This window comes from Antrostomus carolinensis, unplaced genomic scaffold, assembly GCF_000700745.2.
Source record: "Antrostomus carolinensis isolate BGI_N321 unplaced genomic scaffold, ASM70074v2 scaffold14854, whole genome shotgun sequence".
Classification (NCBI taxonomy): Eukaryota; Metazoa; Chordata; class Aves; order Caprimulgiformes; family Caprimulgidae; genus Antrostomus; species Antrostomus carolinensis.
This window is the reverse complement of record NW_010308804.1, coordinates 13,829-35,068: the sequence shown is the minus strand read 5'-3', so window position 1 is coordinate 35,068 and position 21,240 is coordinate 13,829. Positions and strand designations below refer to the sequence as shown.

Here is a 21,240-nt window from a genome sequence, read left to right as displayed (position 1 = left end):
AGCTACGAGAGGGTGTTCTCTAGCCGAGACAGAGAGCTGGCTGGGCGGACAGGCAGCCGGGACAGAGGACGGGCGGGTAGCCGGGAGAGGGGCCCGGTCAGGCGGGCAGGTAGCCGGGAGAGGGAGCCCATGCGGCGGGCGGGGAGAGGGTCCCCATCAGGCGGGCAGGTAGCCGGGAGAGGGTCCCTATCAGGCAGGCAGGTAGCCGGGAGAGGGGTCCAGTCAGGCGGGCAGGTAGCCACGAGAGGGGTCCCATCAGGAGGGGCGGTAGCCGGGAGAGGGAAGCAGGAAGATCTGAAGCAGGCAATATGGATAAACCCATTCACCTAGGAGATGACCCTGACAAATTACCTCCATACCATCGAGAGGAGACACTGAGGGGTTCTTGGGGTCATGAAGATGATAGAATGCAGGAAGAATTTCCTTTAGATAGTCAAGATGACCCTTTGGAGCATGAGCGGTTGGATGACTGGGAAAGAGAACGATACTGGAGAGATCACAACTCTGATTATCAGGATGATTCTGTAGATGTGTATGACAGAGATGATAGGTTGCAATCCCACCATTCATTGCCTCCGTTATCTCCCCTACCACCACTACCTCCTTTATCGTCTGATCATGACAGATGCGATTCATGGTGGGACGACTGGAAAAGGCCAAGGGAGAGGGAACTAGAGAGAGATCTAGATAGGTCTGGAAGATCCTCAGACATTTATGATCAAGATTTAGACAGAGAATGGGATAGAGACTGGGACATGAGACCTATGGATGACAGAGAAATGGGGAATCGTGACCTGGATATACCCCCTCTACCACCATTACCACCTCTTCCACCTCTGGACAGATACCGTGAAGATAGGTGGAGGGAGGATAGGAACAGAGATCATTACGACAGAGACCTCCGAGACAGGGGCGAGCTGAGAATTCGAGAGTATCCAGAGAGATATGACACATGGCGGGAGAAGCAAGACTACCTTCCTGAAAGAACTGATTGGGAGAGGGAGCGGTTGTCAGATAGGTGGTACCCAGATGATGGAGACAGACTGCGGTCTTTGGATGATTGTTCAGATTCATCCCTTCCTCCACCTTCTCGTTCCTGTGATGTGCTGGGAGCAGATTCAAACCTGGACTCTGACCAGTCCTTGGGAGGAGTGATGGTCCTTAGCCAAAGACAGCATGAGATAATTCTGAAAGCTGCTCAGGAACTCAAAATGCTTCGGTGAGTTGCCTGGTTCTGTCACTTTGGGTGGGAATCCCATTCTGTGGAAACAGTGCTTCTTTCCTAATTAATTCCTGAATTTACACAGTAAATTCATTTCTTTTCACCACAGCGTGATAATAGGAGCTCATGTGGAATAAGTTATTTGGAGAACCTCCATCACAGCTTTTGTGGGTGGACTTTTTTTCTTAAACACGTGGTGATTCCTTTCCCTGTGAATATGACATTCCCCATTTGTTACTTTTCAGGAAGAGATCTGTCCATGTCACGTGACCAATCTCTTTGTTATCCTCAAATGAGCTTGTTGATAATTGCTTTTTAATACTTACCTGTCAAGTTCTACAATTCACAGGATGGGACCTGTTTAATTTTTAGATACTGCTTACTTTTTAATTAAAGCTTATGTGGGTTTTTTCTTTGTGCACTGCTCCTTCATTTGAAACCCAGCATCATCAGTGAATAATTTTGTCAAGCTTGGCTGATCTGAGTTCAGAGGATCAGTGTAATGGCAGTGATTACAGTCAGGAGAATGTGAATGTGAGTTCACCAAAACCATATTTTAGAAAGCAGCTACTAGACTCCCTAAGGCTTTAATAGGTGTTTATTTCAAAATAAGTGATAGAATATCCTCTTCAACATCAGAAACATCCTAGGGCTCAGTAAATGTGGTAATATTAGAATGCATGGAGCACATACCACCTACCCAAATGCTATCTTTGTGATTTGGTGCATGAGTTTAGGTGCATTAGATGTATTGGGAAAAAAAAAAAAAAAAAAAAAAAAAAAAGGGAAGATGAGTTTCTTTGGCTGTTTTCAGTGAATGAGATCTTTCAGAGAGAAAAGAGGGAAACATCTTGGAGACAGAGTTTCATCCCCTTCATGAGTTACTGAGGGGTAGCTAAGGATTGGTGCCTAGTAAAGACAGGTTTAATTTCATTAACAAGATACTATGCTAAAATAATGGGCAATTAAAATGAATGGTTATCATCATTACATTTACATAAAGCTGAAAGCTACAGAAACATTTTGCACTTTTTTGAAACTGTTTTGTTTTCAGACTCAAGATTGCGAAGCACCTGTCCCAAATGGAAGGAGCTAATTGCATGCCAAAATGCAAGAAAAGTAATTTTTAAAAAGGACAGGAAAACTTTGATTCTGAATAATTGAATCTTTCACTGCAATTAGAGTAATTCAACAGGTGTTAGTAACTGTGAAGTCTGTTTTATAAAGCAATATTTGCCAAAATTTCAGAGCAATAGATTATTTTCAGCCTCCTGACTTTCCCGTTCCCTCAGGCTGACAGACATATGTTTTGCTGTTTAATGTGACTAGCCACAAGCCAGGGAACTTAATCTAAGGACCATAGTTTGAGAATCACTGCTTAGGTGAATCATTTATTAGGGCTGAAATATTTAAATACAGAAACTAGAACATTTTAAGTAAGAAAGCAGATAAGTATACCTCTTTCTAAGTCAGTAAAAAAGGAAAATATAAACATGACACTACTGGTACTGATTTTTAATTTAATATGAGGATAATCTTAAGAATTAGTCACACTGGTACTTCTCTTCAGATTATTATAAGCAAGTGACCCCAGTCTGAACAGTAGGAATGACTTTAAGGAGACTGCTTATGATTTTTGTATTTTTTTGAGCCAAGAGTTATACCAGTAATGTGATGCATAACTGCTTTCATCTTGAAAGGTAAAGCCTGCATTTGGCTTTGCTTTTATTGTGTATAAAACAGCATACCCTGAGCCGCATGCTGTTCTGTATTTGTCATCTGGTGTATTTTTCCTAAGCCAGGTGTAAAGAAGACCTTTTCAATGTTTGCAGTTGCTCAGTTTACTTTTTGTACTAATGCAGCACTTTGGATCCTCTTCTGTGCACCAAGTTCCCCTTGCACTGGACACTGAACAGATGGGTTGCTAGTCAGAATGACCTCTGTTGTGCCCTGTACAGAGGGATCCCATTCCTAGTTGTTTTTGAGCACTACTTTAGTCACACAATTAGTATGAACAAAGTGTTATTAGCAATTAAAAACCTAAATTAAAAGATGCAAAGAAAAACTGAAAGGAAATTCTATTGAATAGATAGATCTTTGCAGTCCAGTGGTTGTAGTATTCAGTCCTGGGCCTGGTCTCTGCTCCATAGACTAGAGAGCATTTTGATACATAAAACAAGAAAACAAAAGTTAACATCACTGCTTTGTTTTTAAATGTTGGGGTCTCTGTTGTGCTTTTTGTTGGCCTCAATCCTGTCAGTTTGCAACCCAGATCACTGAGAACGCTTAGGCATGCATCTCCACTGGGCTTCTGGTTTGCAGAAGATGATGTCAGAAGCTCAAATCTAGCTTTGCTTTTTACTGTCAAAGCAGAGTGGTTCTGGCCAAGCTCAAAAGCATAGCTGCATGTTGCAGAGGAAATTTGTGATCAAAAAGGAGTCAGCTAATATGTTAAATACCTCCGTGGTTAGGTGAATGTGAAACAGGGATTTCTAGATCGTGGTGTTGTCCCTGTAAAGCCTGCTGTGTCCTTTTCTTCTTTGGACTTGGCCCCTAATGCTAGTGTAATATGTGGTTTTCACTGTGAGCATTGATTTCTTTTAATTTCTCATGTAAGCTACAGACTGATAACACCTTCTTGTGATTCATGTGCAGAGAGCAAAAAGAACAGCTACAGAAGTTGAAAGAGTTTAAACCTGACATTTCCACACAGGATTCTTCTAGATCACAGAACACAAGCACAAGGCCGGGTGCCTTTCAGGTAAGTTAATCTTGTGTTAATTTAGTAACATGCTAGTTACAGTTAGCATGTTGACATGGTGACAATTACAATTAATGTGTATGTCACATCAGTTCTGTACTCTGATGGTCAGACTTCTCTGGGGAACACCTCCCCAGCATCCCTTTCAACCTCACCAATCTTCTGTTGAGGCTAAGCAACTTCATGGTTTCTTCAGATTTTCCAAAGCCTTTCTTCCTCATTCAGTCCACTGTGTCTTCCGAGCATGACCCACTGTGGACAGTAGCACATGAGGCTCAACAGCCTAGACTGCTGCAGGATGATGTGTAAGAAATTATGAGCCCTTCCAAAACAGGAGCCTATTTATTGGTACCAATAAATTTAGCTGCACTGACCTCTGGGTCTGACATTTAGCCCGACCAAGCTTTGTTTGTCCCTCCCTCTAGGGAAATGCTGTGCAGTGAATGAGACACTGCAAGTTTTCTTGTTGCCTAGTTGACCTCTTCCTTGTTTACTGTGTCTATAAAGGCAAATAATGGAGTAGATTTGCTACCAAGAATTGCAGATATGTCGATTCCTTTAGGAGGTGACTTTATTCCGCTTTTATATTTTGTATCAGACTACTTCACCCATCTACCTAGAGGTATTCAGACAAGGGTTGTCTTTCTTGGGATTCCTGCCTTCAGACTTCTGCTGTGACTTTGAACTGTTATTACAAAGTTCAGCTTTGTATCTACAACCATTCTGAAAGTTTTGTTGTGTGTTGCTAGTCAGACTGCCTGTAACTTGGTATCTGCTGTGACCTGAAAACACTCTTGTGACACAGCACACGGGATTCCATGAGGACGTTTGGTTCGTGAAAGGGTTTTGTTTTGTTGCTTTTTTCCACTGGGCAAGACCTCTCCATTTCTTATATTGATCTGATGTTGATTTCATTAAGGGGTTTCCAGGTGATTCTGCTCTCTGGGAATTTTTCCAGTGACTTCCACAAAGAAACTGGCCTTACCAATCCTGTGCATCACCACGCTGCCCTACTTTCAGACTTTTCCAGCTTCCTCACAGACAGCAGGAGTCTTTGGGAATAAAACTGTAGACACTTTTGAACTGAGATAGGCCTACCGAAGCTTAAATTGGTAAGGTTATTTTGAAGGAGAAAATAAATAGTATTTAAGCCTTCACGTAGTGAGCAAAGACCAAATTAATTCAGGCCACCAGTTCTTGAAATATTGTCCTCCTACCTGTAGCACCTTGATGGAGGTACTAGAAAATGCTTATGATTTGATTACCAATTGCCATGTGCTTACTGACTTTCAGAGGATGAGAGAAGGTTAGTTTACAGATCTACATTAAAAGTGCTTTCTGCATCTGGGTCTCTTCTCAGCTATCTTCAGAGGCACCAGTAGAAGCCCAAGCTATTAAACCTTCTCCTGCTGTTATTATAAAGCCTCCCGTGTTGTTCAGACAGCCCACCCCTGTGACAAGACCAAGTGCCCCACTGTCAAGGCCTGCTACACCTATGACAAGGCCACATGCTCCAGTTTCTACTCCAACTACAGCCCCAAGTCATGGTCAATCTTTAAAACCATCACCTTCTGCTGTGGAACAGGAACGCTGGGATGAAGATTCTTTCCATGGACTCTGGGACACAAATGAGGATAAAGGAGCAAATATGGAGTACGAGTTTTGTAAACAGGAGTCAATGATGCCTCCACCCATCTCCTCGCCTGTGAAAGGACCTGTTCACTCCTCTGTTCCGTCAGCTGTACCAGTGTCCCTTCCTCCCGTTATTCCACCGGTTCCTAAACCACCTGTGATTCAGCAAACTGTGGATTATGGCCATGGGCGAGGTGGGTATTACAGTGCGTTTGTTTGATCTGAAACTGAGAGCTAGTTAGTTCCTGTAGCTTCTTTCCAAAGGAGTGTGCCATGCGAAGCATGCCATAGATGTTCTGCAGTTGACCTGTGGGCTAATGCTAAGCAATGCAGTTTTAAGTAGCCTGTAACCTCCAGCCTCGAGTTTAATGTTTTCTTCAATGCTGTGATAATGAGCTATTTCATGTGAACTGAGTGGGGTATAGCCACATCCGCCTCAAATAAACTCCAACTGATGTGATCACATCAATGTGTTACATTTAGAATGATATTGATGCTTTCCCTTAATCCCTTTGTAGCTGAGTATGGAAATAACTGTGCTAGAAAGTACTTTGGATTGTTACAGTTCTTAGGCGTCACTTAGTAACTTAAAGCAGAATGTGATTGGTGTGCTTAAGGGGTGTGAGGTGCCCTCTAAACAGGGAGGGGAAAGAAAGTTCTAGTTCTGAAGGGTATTTAACACACAAACAGTGAAGGGCTCTGGTTTTTAGTATTAACCTTATCAAAGCTAAAATTCAACACTAGTTTTTTTAGTAGAATTCATTTCCCTTATTCTTAGTTTTTAACAGGAATGAAAGCATGTTGTAAAGAAGTTCTTAAATTGTGCACTGTCCTTTAAAGAGCGGGTTTTTTTCTCTCTCTAAGGTGCCATAATTCTTAGTTTTTAACAGGAATGAAAGCATGTCGTAAAGACATGAATTGAAGCTATATCGATTCCATTAAGTAGATATTTTACTAAAAGCTGTTAGAAAAATTGTCACTGTTAGAAATCTAAAGTGAGCATTTCATTTAATATTCTTGACATTACAGTAGTTCTATGAGATATTTAAATTTTCTGAGCATTTTAAAGTTTACAGGCTTATCGTGTGTGCTACCTGAACTTATCTGAAAAGGCAGAAGTCCCATTTTTAAGATAAAGTGGTATGCCTACTTACACACGCACACACACCTGCTTCAGGCTTTCAAAACCATGGGTTTGTGTATTTATGTACAGCTCTTTCTGCATTATCCACTGAAAGAAATTTTGGTAAGTTATTCCGTTCACTTTTAATGCCATTGGCTGATTGCTTTTCGTGACAGGGGAAAAGAAATGGGAGAGGGATATTTTAAGACCTTGATTATTTTTTAATTATTTTTAACCAGATATAACCACCAGTAAAGTGGAACAGATTCCATATGGGGAGAGAGTAACCCTGCGTCCAGAACCTCTACCGGAGAGGCAAACGTTTCAAAAAGGTAGGGAGTGCTTGGCTAGCTCTCGGACAGTTAATCTATTAAGAAAAGTTGTAAGGCACTGAAAGCATATTTTAAACTAACTCTTGTTTAAGCTAGAACTACTTTATTTTCTTCACTGGCCCATAAGAATAACAGTTTATATTGTCAAGAGGAGTAATGCAGTCAATGACCTAGCTATTTTAAAAATTGAGTTTTGTAGCTTTAAGTAGGATCTGACGACTTGGCTGTCTGTTACAGTTTGGAAAAGAGATTCAGTGGCTGATTAAGTCCATTCTAGCCTTCACAGCATATATTTCTATATACTTTTCTTGCACTCTTGTTTGTTGATTTTCCTTCAAAAATAATAAAAAATTCAGAGTATGTTTTAGTAGTTTGGATTTCCATGGGTTTCTCCTTTCAGAACACCCGGGTCGTTACAACAGAGAACGAGATCGTGAGCCTTATTATGAGCGTCAGGGTAATTCTACCACAGATCATCGTGATTTCAAGAGAGAACGGGAGCTGCACAGAGATCGGGGTTCTGTGGACTATGAACGAGAGAGATTTGAAAAAGAGCGGCATCCCCGGGATGACAGGTATATGCTTTCAGAGCACATTGAAATCAATACAATTCAGGCTGTATTCAGTATCAGGCTGTCTATTTTGCTTGTGAGGTACATGTTAATTTCTCTTGGCAGGGTCCTTCCTACTACACCTTCAAGGACTCAGCCTTATCGTGACAAGAAAGACCATTCTTCCTCAAGGCGGGGGGGCTTCGAAAGACCACCATATGAACGAAAGACAGATCGTCCAGCATATGATCATGGGCCTTCCATGTTTGGAGGTACAATTTCTCAATCTCGAAGCCATGCTAGAATATTATTTAAAAAATGGATTCATAGAGGTGAAGGTTAATTAGGAGAAGATAAATTGATTTGCAGTATTTCTTTGTTCAGAATGTATAATTCAGGAAAAATTATTTGGGTGGTATCATGTAGTTTTGTTTCTCAGTGGTGATGAGATCAGCATTGCAACAGTTATACACTCTGCTAAAAAATGTCTTTGATTGCAATAGCTTCAAGATTAGAAATTTGAATTATTTTGGGGACAAATCTGTGAATTTATCCTAAAATAATGAAGGTCTGTTTAAATCACCTCAGCTGAATATGAACATCTTAATTTTTTTATTTTACTGAACTAAGAAAATTCTTCTGTCCAAACACTGGAATTTGAAGGTGATCGTAGAAATTACCCTGAGGAAAGGATTCCTATTTCTGCTCCATCAATTCCCCGTCAGCCACCACCTGCTCCACGGGTGGAAAGGAAACCAGAATCTAAAAATGTAGATGATATTTTGAAGCCACCAGGACGGGATAGCAGGCCAGAGCGGGTGCGTATGCATTCTGAAATCAGCAATTGGTTTCTACGAGGTCTGTATTCAGATAAAATGCTCGTGAGTGTAATATATTTGGAACAAGCCTACATTTGAAGAAGCTCTGGAAATTCTCTTGGTTCCTTTGCAAATGCCTAGAGAGTGTTACAGCATAGCTATTAGGAGTCCACAAGAGATCTAAACTTCCTGGGAATGCTAAGATTAAACTTCTGTTAGTGCATAACATTAATGTATTTTAGATTCTTCCAAGATCTTCACTTGGGTTTTTATGTGTCAGAGCAAACATTTGGCTTTACACAGGGAGATTTGTCAATACACCATATAAAATAAGAAAGAACAAGATTCAGGCAAGTTAATCTTACTGAACCAGATCTATAACATCTTATGCAGTATGAGCTGCTGAGATGATTAACACCATATACTCTTATTCTGTGGCACTACTACCACCCCTCACAACCTGGTTTGTAAAATAGGCAGTGAGGCATGATACTGGCTTTGCTTGATGATGTGTAAATTTTCTAGAATAAAAGTTTTTCAGAAGAGGTTGTGTTAAATGTAGTACAGTATCCTATCTTCTTACATGATCTTTGTTTCAGATTGTAATCATAATGAGAGGGTTGCCTGGCAGTGGAAAGACACATGTAGCAAAACTCATCAGGGTATGTAAACAACTGCTCACTGTGTAGCACTGCCTGTTTTTTGTGTGTGTTGTTCCTCTGCTGTTTTCCTTCTGGTTGTCTGGAATTTCAGCCTGTTGTTATTTCATGTTCCATGTCTTCGCATGACGTGTGAATCCCTTCCTCTATTAGCAGGCATGAGTGATACTGCTCTCTTCTTGTTTGAATATAGAGCAGGGAACTGCTGTTTGCCAAAAGTGTTTTGAAGATCCTCTCTAGCAGAATGAAATTTTTACAGCAAGAGTATTTGTTTTCTTTTTCCTTTCCTGCCAGGATAAGGAAGTAGAGTGTGGAGGACCTGCACCAAGGGTGCTCAGCCTGGATGACTATTTTATCACTGAAGTAGAAAAAGAAGAGAGAGACCCAGACACAGGGAAAAAAGTGAAAAAGAAGGTACTTTTAATTCAGTTGCTTATCTTGCCAAAGAAACAGAACCTTCTGGAACAACATAGTGGCAGTCACATTTCAGTTTGTGGCTGTGGAAGAGTGCAGAGGTCTGTGGGCTGTTTTTCAAAATAAGTCAATATAACTTAAGGGCAGAATGGGCAAATTCTTGAAAGTTGACCTGGAAGATGTTTTTCTCATATCAGTGTGCTTTGTGGTTGTAACATTCAGCAGTTGAACATTAACACTTTAATAGGTGTCTTCTTTCTTAAATGCTTTTCTCCTTGATAAAGGTTATGGAGTATGAATATGAAGCTGATATGGAAGAGACCTATCGTACCAGCATGTTTAAAACTTTCAAAAAGACCTTGGATGATGGCTTCTTCCCCTTCATTATTCTTGATGCTATCAATGATAGAGTGCGACATTTTGAACAGTTTTGGAGTGCTGCAAAAACCAAGGGGTTTGAGGTAATAGAGCTTAAAAAGCATTTGAACTTGCTAGTACCAGTATGCTGGTATTTCTGAACTTTTGAATGCAAAGTCCCTCCCACATTCAGGAAAAATGCTGTGGTCTACTGTTACAAATTTACCTTTCTTAGAAAGTACAACTGTGGAGTGTGTCAACAGGTAGAAAAAGAGCTCTAAAAATTTGTTTACAGTATTTAATATTGCCTTTCTCTTTCTAGGTGTACTTAGCTGAAATGAGTGCAGATAACCAGACGTGTTCCAAGAGGAATATTCATGGACGCAAGCTAAAGGAAATCAGCAGGGTAACTGTACAGATCTGGAGTCATAGGATTAATGATAGGTTGCATTTGTGCTTTCAGGCCTGTTGTTGTTGGAAAACTATTGACCTCTTTTAGACTACATAATGCTTACATTTTTCCTCTAAGAAGAGCTGGTGGTTGTAATGAGATTGATTGATTGAAATTACTTTTCTTAAGTACAGATACATCTTTTTCATGATCAGAAACCAAATTTTCCATTGAGTCTGTTAAATTTTTAGATGTGCTTCATTTTTGTTTGTTTTTTTGTTAGATGTCTGATCACTGGGAGGCAGCACCACGTCACATGATGCGCCTGGACATTCGTTCTTTGTTGCAGGATGCTGCTATTGAAGAGGTGAGAATCTCTGTGCTTGTTAAAATTACAAATTACGTAGATGTGACTATACTGAAAATACAAAGCAGAGAAAGGTATAATCACAACAGGGCAGTTATACTTGGCACTGTAGAAAGCCAGAATTGCTGTGTCAGAGAAGTGTATTCCATAATTCTTATCAATTACTCAAACATGAAGGTACCTGTTACTTTTTATCCCCTTTTTGGAGCCCAGACTTAGGCATCTTTGAGGAAAAGTTGATGCTGCTTTGTTCTTGCAACTGTTGAGTACCAATTAAAGAGGATCCTTGCTCTCTCAGATGAAACTCAGCACTTTTTCAGGTTGCTGAAATCATAATTTGAGGAAGTAGTTTCATTAACTAAATAAGTAAATAAACAAATTTGAACTCCTCTTGGTCCCTGCTTTGAGAAGTAAAGACCTGTAGCAGAGAATGAAGAAAGAAAGAAATAACATGTAGCAGAAGATCACACTTGCTGTAGGAGTATGCTACCTTTTTATTCCATTTGCAGTTTCCCCATGACATGCATCTTTAGTGTGTCAGCTTTCTGCATTGCTGCATTCTTCTTTGGTAGATGTTTCAGGAGCTCTGGGAATAAATTAGTGTGTTAATCGTATGTTCGTTGTGAAGGTACCATAGCTTCATGTCAGTATGAGAACAGCTCTTGCCATGGCCATAGAAAGTGGTGAACTGCTGAAGTAGGAAGAGAGTTTGCTCTTTGCAGTTTGTCATGAGGTCAACAGGTTATTTTTGAATCTCCAAGTTCTTTGTATTGGAAAATAGTAGTCTTTAAGAGGACAGCCAAAGGCTCACCTCTCAAGTAGACTTAGAGACGGGCAGATTTGGGGTTTGATCTGTGTGCATCAAGGTTTTGCTAATGGTATGAAGAACAATTACTTGGAGAGCTTTAGGTATTCCATGGTATACAGAAGTGAGAGAAGTATCTTACTGGTGCAGTCACTGATAGCACAAAGAGTACATGTGAAGGAAGAGAATAAACAATTGCTGCCTTCCTACATAGTTTGTCACTCTGTAGCTAGAAGGGAACTTGCTTCTGAGGGGAGACAAAATGGAACCAGTATTCATATATATTGCATCATCATACTTTCCAGGATGAATCCTGTCTTTCATCTTCTATTTGAACTTGGAATCTTCTGCTTACTTTGCTAAAAAGATAATACTTAGAAGTCAAACAGTGCCTTGTAAGTCTGTGCTTGTGCTTTGGAACAGGTGGAGATGGAGGATTTTGATGCAAATATTGAAGACCAGAAAGAAGAAGTCAAGAAGGATACAGCAGAGGAGGAAGAAAGTGAACTGGTAGGAGACACATCAACCATCTCTTAACAAAATGTTTGTTAATATGTGTCAGGGAAAATCTCAGTCTTATAAATGCCAACCCATTGCCATTCTTAGCAGTGCAATCTTAATACACGTGTTCTAGTTGTTTGTTCCTTAAAAATTTATAGAACTTTAATGTTAAATCATACTGTTCCTAACTGATTTTTTTAAGAATCTGTGGGTATATGCCACAAACAACATTATCAGTGGAGCATGGCAACATGCCTCTTACACACACTTATAAATTGCACTACACTATAATATAGTGCTGTCTTCCAGATTTATCTAAGAATTACACTAAGTGGAGGAATGGGAAGAAGGGGCAAAGATTAATTTAGTTTATTTCCTTTCACCTGTCTAAAGAACTCTTCTCGACTGTCACGGTATATGACAACAGTTATGAAGAAGAATGCTTTCTCTGCCAAGACTTGCTGGGTTTGTTTGTCAGTAGGTATTTCCAAGATGAGGGATTAGGTCTCTTGGATAAATGAAGGTTAGAGAATTGCCATGAGGGCTGATGTTTTTAGGTATGTATTTAAAAGGCTATGGAAGGCTTCTATTGTAACTTCTTGGTATGTGTTGGAGCTGCAGTTGGTCAGTGCCTGATGAGTTGAGTGTGTCAAATCCTGGTTCCCACAACCAAGCAGTTAAACTCCAATAAACAGGAAGTAACTAAAAATGTCTGAGACAAGCAAAGTCCTTTTTCTTGATGGAAATTTATTATTCCTCAGAAGTGGCAGTTTAGAAAGCAGTTGAAATACAGAATTAAAAAAAAAAAAAAAAAAGCTTAGGAAGAGTGGATTTTAATAAAAATTGTTTTTTGCAACATGACTCATTTATTCTCTTTACTAAATTTTTCTTTGGCACAGAGTATGAGACTGCATCAAGTGCAATTAGAACATTTCAAAGACGCATCCATGTTTACAAGAATATGGCTGCTGGTCTCATTTGTTGAAAATGAGCTATATCTAGAAGAGAAAGTTGTCTTTAGCTTTTGAGACATCTGTTCATAAATGTGTGTGTGTGTGTTTATGGGCTCTGGGGAGTGTTTTATCATGTACAGCGCATATAACAAGCCTTTTCTTTGAGACAAGCAGAAAGTTTGGTGGTGAAAACTATGCAAATTATTAACAACTAAAAGTAATCTACATTTAAGAATGTTTTCTGTTCGGATTTGCAAGAGGTGGAAAATAGCAAAGAGTTATCTGCTGTATGTAATCTGTGCTGTTCAGTCATATGGCTAATCTCAGAGTGAGGTATGTCAGACAGAAAGTTGGAACAATACACTGTATTTGGTATCTGTTGCCTTCTTGAGAGTAGTTGGTAAGAGTTCTGCAGTTCATCTTGCTGCATTTAATCCTGTGGAAAAAGAGAGGTCTGAAGCTTCTGCCATCTGGCAGATCTCCTTGAAATATCCAACTGTCTTGTACCAAAAGATGAAGTCTGAATCTTTTCTTATCCTGTCTGAGGACCAGGATACTGTACAGATTCAGCTCACAATAGGCCATTTCACACCATCAAAGTCACTCTCTTGTTGTGATTATCAACTCTGATAGGGTTGTAAGTAGCATTCAGACAATTCTTGCTTTTCTGTGCTTGATGGTATGAATTATTGATGCATTTAACTTAGTGTTCACCAGTGTTTCACACATCACTTTGTTCAATACAGGCTTCCAGCTGTAGTGTAAACTTTGAGCAAGTTTTAATGACCCACTTGGCTTAAGAGTATAAATATACATATATACATGAAGTTTATTTATTTGTTACAAGGAAATATTGCAGCACAAACTGTCTTAGTTTGTATTAATAACAGACTTGATTAAAAACAATAAAATACAGAGATCTGATAATCTCAAGTCACTGATACATGCTTGATAGAAAAAAGATCTTTCAAGGATTTTGTAAGAGCAATGCTGAACATAATCAAAAGCAGTGTAGCTCTCTGGAGTAGAATACTCTGATTTAGTAACCCTTCACATTAACAACAAATATGATTGTACCACAGTGGAGGCAACCTATAAATAGAGCCGGAAAAAAGTTAGCATAATAAAACTGGTCTGTGGATTGTTTTCTTGTTGAAATCTAGAGTAGTTCTTTGCCCTCTCTCTTAAATATCATACTTAAAATAATTACATTCTCACAGGGGTTCCATTTCACTACATTGAGCTTTTTATGTGATTGCAGAGAAACATAAGCAGTTTTATACCAAACCTGAACAGCTGAAATGAGCTATAAAGAGTTGCTTAGTAAGGATTTACTTGTCCAAGAGTATAAAATGAAAAGATAACAAGAAGATATCTAAAATAAATACCTTTTTGCCAAATTTATTATGCTCATTTACAAGGAATAAACTGGCTAAAGATCATTACATGTAAAACATATGATGACATTATTTGTAGGGGAAAAAGTGTTTTAAAATAATAATTGAACTAAGTGTTATTTTATAATGAAAAATAATACTTAAATCTTAGCATTTTGTTTAGTTGTGAACTAACCACTCATACAAGAATCTAGTATGTCTCTTCAAAAGGATTAAGTGAAGCTTGTGTGTAGTAAATCTGGGAATATATTCTTAAAAGCTTATGACTACAGTAACTTTTTCATTTGTATTTGTAAAGCTTTGAATTTTCTTCATGCCTGATAAGTTGTGGTGCAATAACTTTGCCACCTGGGATAATATAATATAGTAACTGCACACAGCACCATCGCTGTCTGTTAGACTCATTCTGGAGTTCTTTGTTTGCAGAGGGCAGCACTCTTGTAATGATTTGCAAGGGCTGCTAAAATCACTGAATGGGAAGTGGATGCAGAAGTTCTGAAATACTGAGTAATTTGTTTCCTTCATCTGATAACAAGAATTGTGCCTTACAAAAAAAACCCAAACAAACCCTTAAGCTCCCATTATAATGCTGTTTCCAGTTCAAAAGTGATATGCATGTGTGTCTCTCTCTAATCCTCCGAGCTTCTCTCTGTGTATGATTTAGGGTTACATTCCGAAAAGCAAATGGGAGATGGACACTTCTGAGGCAAAGCTAGGTGGGTATTTATTTTTTCCTGTTTCTTATAGTTGGTATCTGATGATGTTTGCAAAACTTGAATTTTCATTTTTACTGTACCACTTTACCAAAGACGAATAAATGTATTGATCTCATACACATCTGAAACCACAAAAGCATCTATACAGAAAAGGAATTTGTCTTCTGACAGAGGCAAGGAAATTATGACTTTGTAAGCATTGCTGTTTTATATACTCATTAATTGTTCTTCCATGTGTTCAAGGAAAGTACTTTGTCTTAAAATTAAAAAAAAAAAATGTTTCTATTTTTTATTCATCTCTTCCGTATTATAAAAAGCAAAGAGTCAACTTACATTGCACTGCATTCTTGTTCATACTGCCTAGCTTTTTTTTCAAGCCTAAATGTCGTCAGTAACTTCTTATTTTCTTGGAGACATGCTTAGTAGCTGCCTGTATTGAGGATGTTTCTCGCTGTCCAAAATTGACATGTATGAGGACAAAGTAGTGCTATGCTTTGAAATTGGTTCTGAATGAACAGGCCTCATTGCATCTTTTCAACAACTTGGGTATTGAAAAGTTAAAGTTCATTGTGCTTTTCAGTTCCAGGAAAGTAGTAGAATTCTTAGTGGGATGCAAAATGGAATTTCGAAGAGCGCAAAGGGACTATTTTTGCTGCACTTTTTGTTCTGATTAGTGCATCTGGTTGCGTTAGACATAACTGCTAATATTAGGATTCTGTCAAAGTCAAAACCAACTTTCAGGCTGAAATGCATGCACCATGGCTTTGGTGGAAGGTGTACACATGGAAAGGGGTTTCTAGTCATTATGATCAGTTTGGTTTTGTTTGTTTTTTTACTGAACAGTAATGGTTCTGAGTGAAGATTTTATCAATGCAATCTGCATAAAACTGATGTTTTCTGTCATGTCTGTGAGAAAAAACAAATATCTGAATGGGATGCAGCATGTCTTAACATTTTGAGGTTTGTTCCTGCATGTGTCCTACAGCCCTGTGTATCATTACTTTCCAGTAACCAAAATCACAATTGCACCATAGAGATGGCATTAGAAGATCTGGCTTACATAAAGCAGCCTTTCGTCTTTTGCCATTAAATGCTTAGCTGCACCATCTCTTCTGCTGCTCTGCTCTCTTTTAAGTCATTTAAAGATTTGTGGAAAATATTGACTTTGTGGCACCCGCAGTATAACTGGAGGAGCCTTGTATTCAATGATTCCGGCATATCAAACAGCTGGGCAGTTAGATAGAATTAATTCAGATTTGCACTGCATTTTTGTTATAAGAGTTGATTATTTTAATACCTTAAGATTATTTCTTAAGTTTGTAATGATTTTCTTTCCCAATTATGTATGAAATCACAGTACTGGAAAACTGCATTGTTGAAGAATGCTCTGATAACGTTGTGTTGTACTTCACATAACAGACTTCTTTAAATACTGCATAGTAGGAACAGATCTGTTGGGCTGCATACAGTGAACCTTAAGTCATCCCATACATTTTACAAATATCACAGAAATCCAAAGTATCTTCTAAAGATATTTAAGTTTTATGTGTAATTTCTAGTGATGTGGAGACTGTGACTGCAGTGGAAACTTACAGACAGCTTTCAAAATTTACCTCTCTCATGATCAAATACTGCTAACAAATAGAAACAAAAAACTGTGTTATGTTGCTTTCCACATGAAAACTCTGTAATAGAAAACAGAATTTTTCTGTGATCTCCACTTAAATGTAAAATGAGGAGTGAGCAGCAGAGTCATTTTATACTAAAGTAAGTTACTTGCAAGGCTGTTTCAATAATCCTTTAACAATCAAACTCCATTAACAAACTGGATGTTAGCATGCTTCAAGTTGCAGAAACAGGTGCTGAGATCTTTCCATCGAGTCTGTATTCATGGTTTTACTTGTATAACTACCCTCTAGATTAATTTTTATAAATACATAGAACTATAGACTAAAAGTAAATTCTGACAGAATATACATTTTCAAAAAGCCAGATGTTCCTATATAATGAATGCTGTTTCTTTGAAGAATTGCTCTGCAAAGGCAGACAACTTTTAGCTCAAGGTCTGCTCTATAAACACTTGCAGTCTGTGAGTAAGAATTATTACGTTTAATTCACAATCAGACTTTGTTGTAGGTGACCAATTAAAATTATTTCCTGAAAGACATGAACTGTGGCATCCATCTGTTGTTCCAAAGTTGAGTTATTTCCTGGGAGCTGAACTGTCCGTTAGGTTTATTGCATTAGTCCCAGAGGGCACGTATTTGCAGAACTGATATAGCAACACCGTAAGTCTTGTTTTGCTTTGTCTTTCTGAGTAGATGTTGTTACAGGAAAGCACAATAAGATCTTACTGATTGTAATAAACCTCAGAAAAGGTCTGAAAAGTTTGAGTTCTTTAGCTGCAGTGCTGACTTGTGACAATCGCCATGCCGTGTGCCCCAGAGCTCTTGCTTTAGTTGGGATTTATTTTGGCAGGGATGCGAGTTCTCCTCTGAGTATGTGTGTGGTGTGTCGTTCCTTATGTGTTGTGAGTGCACAGCCACATTTTTATTCTAAAGTCTAATCACTGGTCTGTCTCAGTGCATAGTCCACGCGGGTTCTTGTACTTAAACTTAAAGAAATTGACTCACATTTTTTTAAATTTGACTATATTTGAACTGTTTAGCCCAATACTCTTTGAAAGCGCGGGTTAGTGGCAAGTTCTACAAAATTCCAGGAAAGGAGAAATGATCTCTGGCATAGCTGAAGTTTTGATACTGTTGTAGAATTTGATCTGGAATGCAAATAACATTTTACTTAAAACTCTTTGGGTTTTGTATAAGAAGGTTTTTTTTGTATAAAATTTTAACTGATTGATTGATTTAGTTTTTGAAGGAGCGAATTAAGTCAATTTCTTTCAGATACTTTATTATTCAAATTCTAAAGGTGAGTTTTTAAGTTCTGCGGGTTTTCAGAAATGCTGCTGCTTCATTGTTTTTAAAATTGAAATGATAAAATTATGTTTGGTAGTTTACTAAATAATCCACTGCCATAAATATTCAGAAGCACCACTGTTAAAAAATGACACCTTGTCTCATTTTCAGAACAGAATATTCTGAAATGATGCTTTGTGGTAGGCTTTTGACGTTTCTGTTGTGTGTCTACTTGCATGACATGTGTACCTTGAATCACTGTAGTATGGATGGAAGCAGATCCCTCTGGAAAGGCATTCCAACTTCAAACGTGGAAGGAGATAACATTTTAAAATAAATTCTGTGTAGCAGTAACAAAAGGGGACGGAGGGAAATCTTACACTCTGAAAACCTCCTGAACTCCTCTATGACGTTCAGGAGTGACACGTTTCTTGGCAATGTTTTCAGTTGGTCTGTGTGCAGCAGGGAGTGGGAAACTTCAGCTCTTGCTTCCACATTGGTAATGAGATGAGCTTGCATTGTAGCAGTTTTCCTTCCAACAGGAATATGTCTGTGCATAGATACTTGCCAACAGCTCAGAGCTCCTGAGTTTTCAGTTCTTCGTGTTCCTAAATGCTACTCAATGCGTTTGTTGCTCTCCTTTTCAACGTCAGTTTTTTCTGGAGATCCTTATGCTACAAATGGTCTGCACTGATTGATCTGGGAGTAATGCAGAGGAATAGTGCAAGTACATTGTGTGCCGGAGTAATGGAGGAATATTGTATAAATGAATTTTGTCTTCTAGAGGGAGTGCCGTCTTTCTGTGGAGATTGAGCTTCAAATTTGGCAGATTTAACTTAGAGGAAAAGAAGAACCTTAACTGAATTGTGTAATGAGATATCATGTAACATACAAATATTCTGCACAGTTTTCTTAAATGTTGGGTTTTTTAAAAAGGCAGAGGAGGATTAAATTTTTTTCTTCGAAGAAATTCTGTATCTGTTCCAGGGAAATGGGGCGAAGGTGGAATCTTTACAAGTTTTGGAGTTGTATGAGGGAGAAATTACTTCATTAGTTTATGGCATTTAAATTGTACTTGCATGTCCACATCACCATTGCCTCACGTTATCTTTGCTGTTGCTCTCTATTCTTCCATATTAAGTAAAAAAAAATCATCTCTGAACTGAGCTTCTTTAAATACATACCTTTGAACATCCTCTTCTGCTATCCAGAAAATATGCTGCCTTGTATTTGTTTTATTTCTGAGACCTTTTGTGGGTGAATTTAATATATCAGTGACTTCTGAAACAACGTTACTGGCATGACTGGAAATGGTTTACAGAATACAGCTGCCAAGCTTAGTATTCCTTCTGCATATACTTAATTGTTGGCTTATGAAATGGTAGCATATATCAACAGAAGTACTAGGATTTCCTTTGACTTGTAAAGCCATTTTTCATGCTTTGTTGTTCGTAATCTTACAATGAATACTTCATCTCCTTTCCAAAAGCAGTTTGCCACATAATTTCAAGAAGGTGTTTTTTCACTGAAAATAAGTGTCCAAAGAGGAACAAAATTTTAGAACCTAGGAATGGAATTGTTTCTCCTCATGCCTTATCAGTTGAATAAGAAAAAGAAGAAAATTATGACTGTTGAACAAATGTACTGATCAAATATTCGTGACTGACCTCTTACACCATGAAACAAAAGATTCTGAGATTTTTTTTTTCCAGTTCTGGAGGATTTTTCAGTGTGTTTTTCTTGTGGGGAGAGAAAAAGAACGGTGGGGGGGGGGGGGGGTGTCATCGGGGGGGGGGGGGGGGTGTGTCAGGGTTTCCAAGGAGCTTTTTGTTTAACAGAAACAGTATCTCAAAAACTTGTCTTTGATGCATTAAATTATATGATCGTCACTTGTTCCCCGATACTGCGTGTATGCCATGTTTGACACAGTATTAAACCCGAATTTGGGAAAAATGCTGCAGCTGTAGTATTGTATTCAAATACAGAATAGGTGGATCTGTGGTTCCTAGCTATTGGTGGCTACGTTGTACCTGTAAGGACAGACTCCATATAGTATGAACATCCAGAAGAGCAAGCTTTTCTCCCTCATACAAATAACAAGACTGAGTGTTATTGCCACACAGTTAATGTGAAAGATCAATAAAACTTGAAAATGGTGTTGAGTCTTCTCTAGTTTATTTCAACTCTCATCATTCCACCTGTCAAGACAAACTGGATGTACAAGTTCTGCTGCTCATTCTTATGCAAATTTTTCCACTCTCATCTTGTTTGTGTGAATAATAGGGGAAAAAAAATCTCCTTTAACTCTGAGGCTCTGTGTTTGTTCTCAGACAAGCTGGATGGTTTGCGGACTGGCACTAAAAGGAAACGTGACTGGGAAGCCATTGCCAGCAGAATGGAAGATTATCTTCAGCTTCCAGATGACTATGATACACGTGCTTCTGAACCTGGAAAGAAAAGGGTAATAAATTTTCAAATGACTTACTGTCTGTATATGACAATTTCACGGTCTCTGTGAGGAAGAGTTTGTATCAAGTCATTCAATGTCTATGAATATGGCAATTTCATGGACTCAGTTTTCATTTTGCTTTTCCATTACATTCTGTAAGAGAATATTATTGAGTGTAGAGTCTTCCAGAGCTAAACAGATTGATTATAACAAAGTGAGGAATTGTAGATGATAAAGATTAACTGTGCATAGCATGGCTTTTGAGATTGAGAATGGAATCATGTCCCGTTTCTTGCTGAAGGAGATGATGCATTGTTTCAGAGCAACCCAGAGTCCTTTTCTTATGCTGTATGTTTTCTGATGAGATAGTGTGATATACAGTTCAGATTCCCAGACAAGATGGTGATTCTATTAAGCTATTTTTTGTTAGGTTTTGTAATAAGTAAGCAGAGAAACAGTACACTGTTCTGTTCAAAAAGATTCAGCTGAGGAAAGTATCAAGTATGTAGTTTTTATATCAATTAAGTCTTGTAGATGTTGCATATAGCTTGCATCAATCTTGGGAGATAGTGTATAAGAAGTTGGCTTCAACCACTTTATATGTAGTTCTGTTCTGAACACAAAATGCATCTTCAAATACCATTGTGAAAAACAGGGCAAAAAAAACCATAGAGGAAGACAAAACAAAGGTAATAGGAAGAGGTAATACTTTTGTTCTTTCTATTTTGTAGACAAAAAAACCTGCAACATGCCTGCTTTTGCCACTGAAAGTAATTTGAGTTAATTATCAGTGTTTGGGCTTTGTTTTGTAATGTCAAATAGAAAACATGGTAGTACTGGAAGTGGAGATGCTAAGGCATTGGTAGAGGAAGTGACA

At 38.4% G+C, this 21,240-nt stretch overlaps 1 protein-coding gene across 1 annotated transcript in view; it reads left to right on the top strand.

Moving 5' to 3' along the window:
- YLPM1 (YLP motif containing 1) overlaps positions 1–21,240 on the top strand; it is a gene marked incomplete at its 5' end in the record, with an annotated part of 30,051 nt that overhangs the window by 6,990 nt on the left and 1,821 nt on the right. The window contains 16 exon segments of the mRNA XM_029084480.1: positions 1–142; positions 145–1,219; positions 3,878–3,983; positions 5,569–5,809; positions 6,978–7,070; positions 7,471–7,645; positions 7,748–7,893; positions 8,252–8,439; positions 9,039–9,101; positions 9,393–9,512; positions 9,797–9,973; positions 10,192–10,275; positions 10,544–10,627; positions 11,856–11,942; positions 14,948–14,999; positions 20,245–20,375. The exon segment at positions 1–142 is cut by the window's left edge and continues 52 nt beyond it. Of these exon segments, the coding sequence (XP_028940313.1) occupies positions 1–142; positions 145–1,219; positions 3,878–3,983; positions 5,569–5,809; positions 6,978–7,070; positions 7,471–7,645; positions 7,748–7,893; positions 8,252–8,439; positions 9,039–9,101; positions 9,393–9,512; positions 9,797–9,973; positions 10,192–10,275; positions 10,544–10,627; positions 11,856–11,942; positions 14,948–14,999; positions 20,245–20,375 (2,964 nt within the window).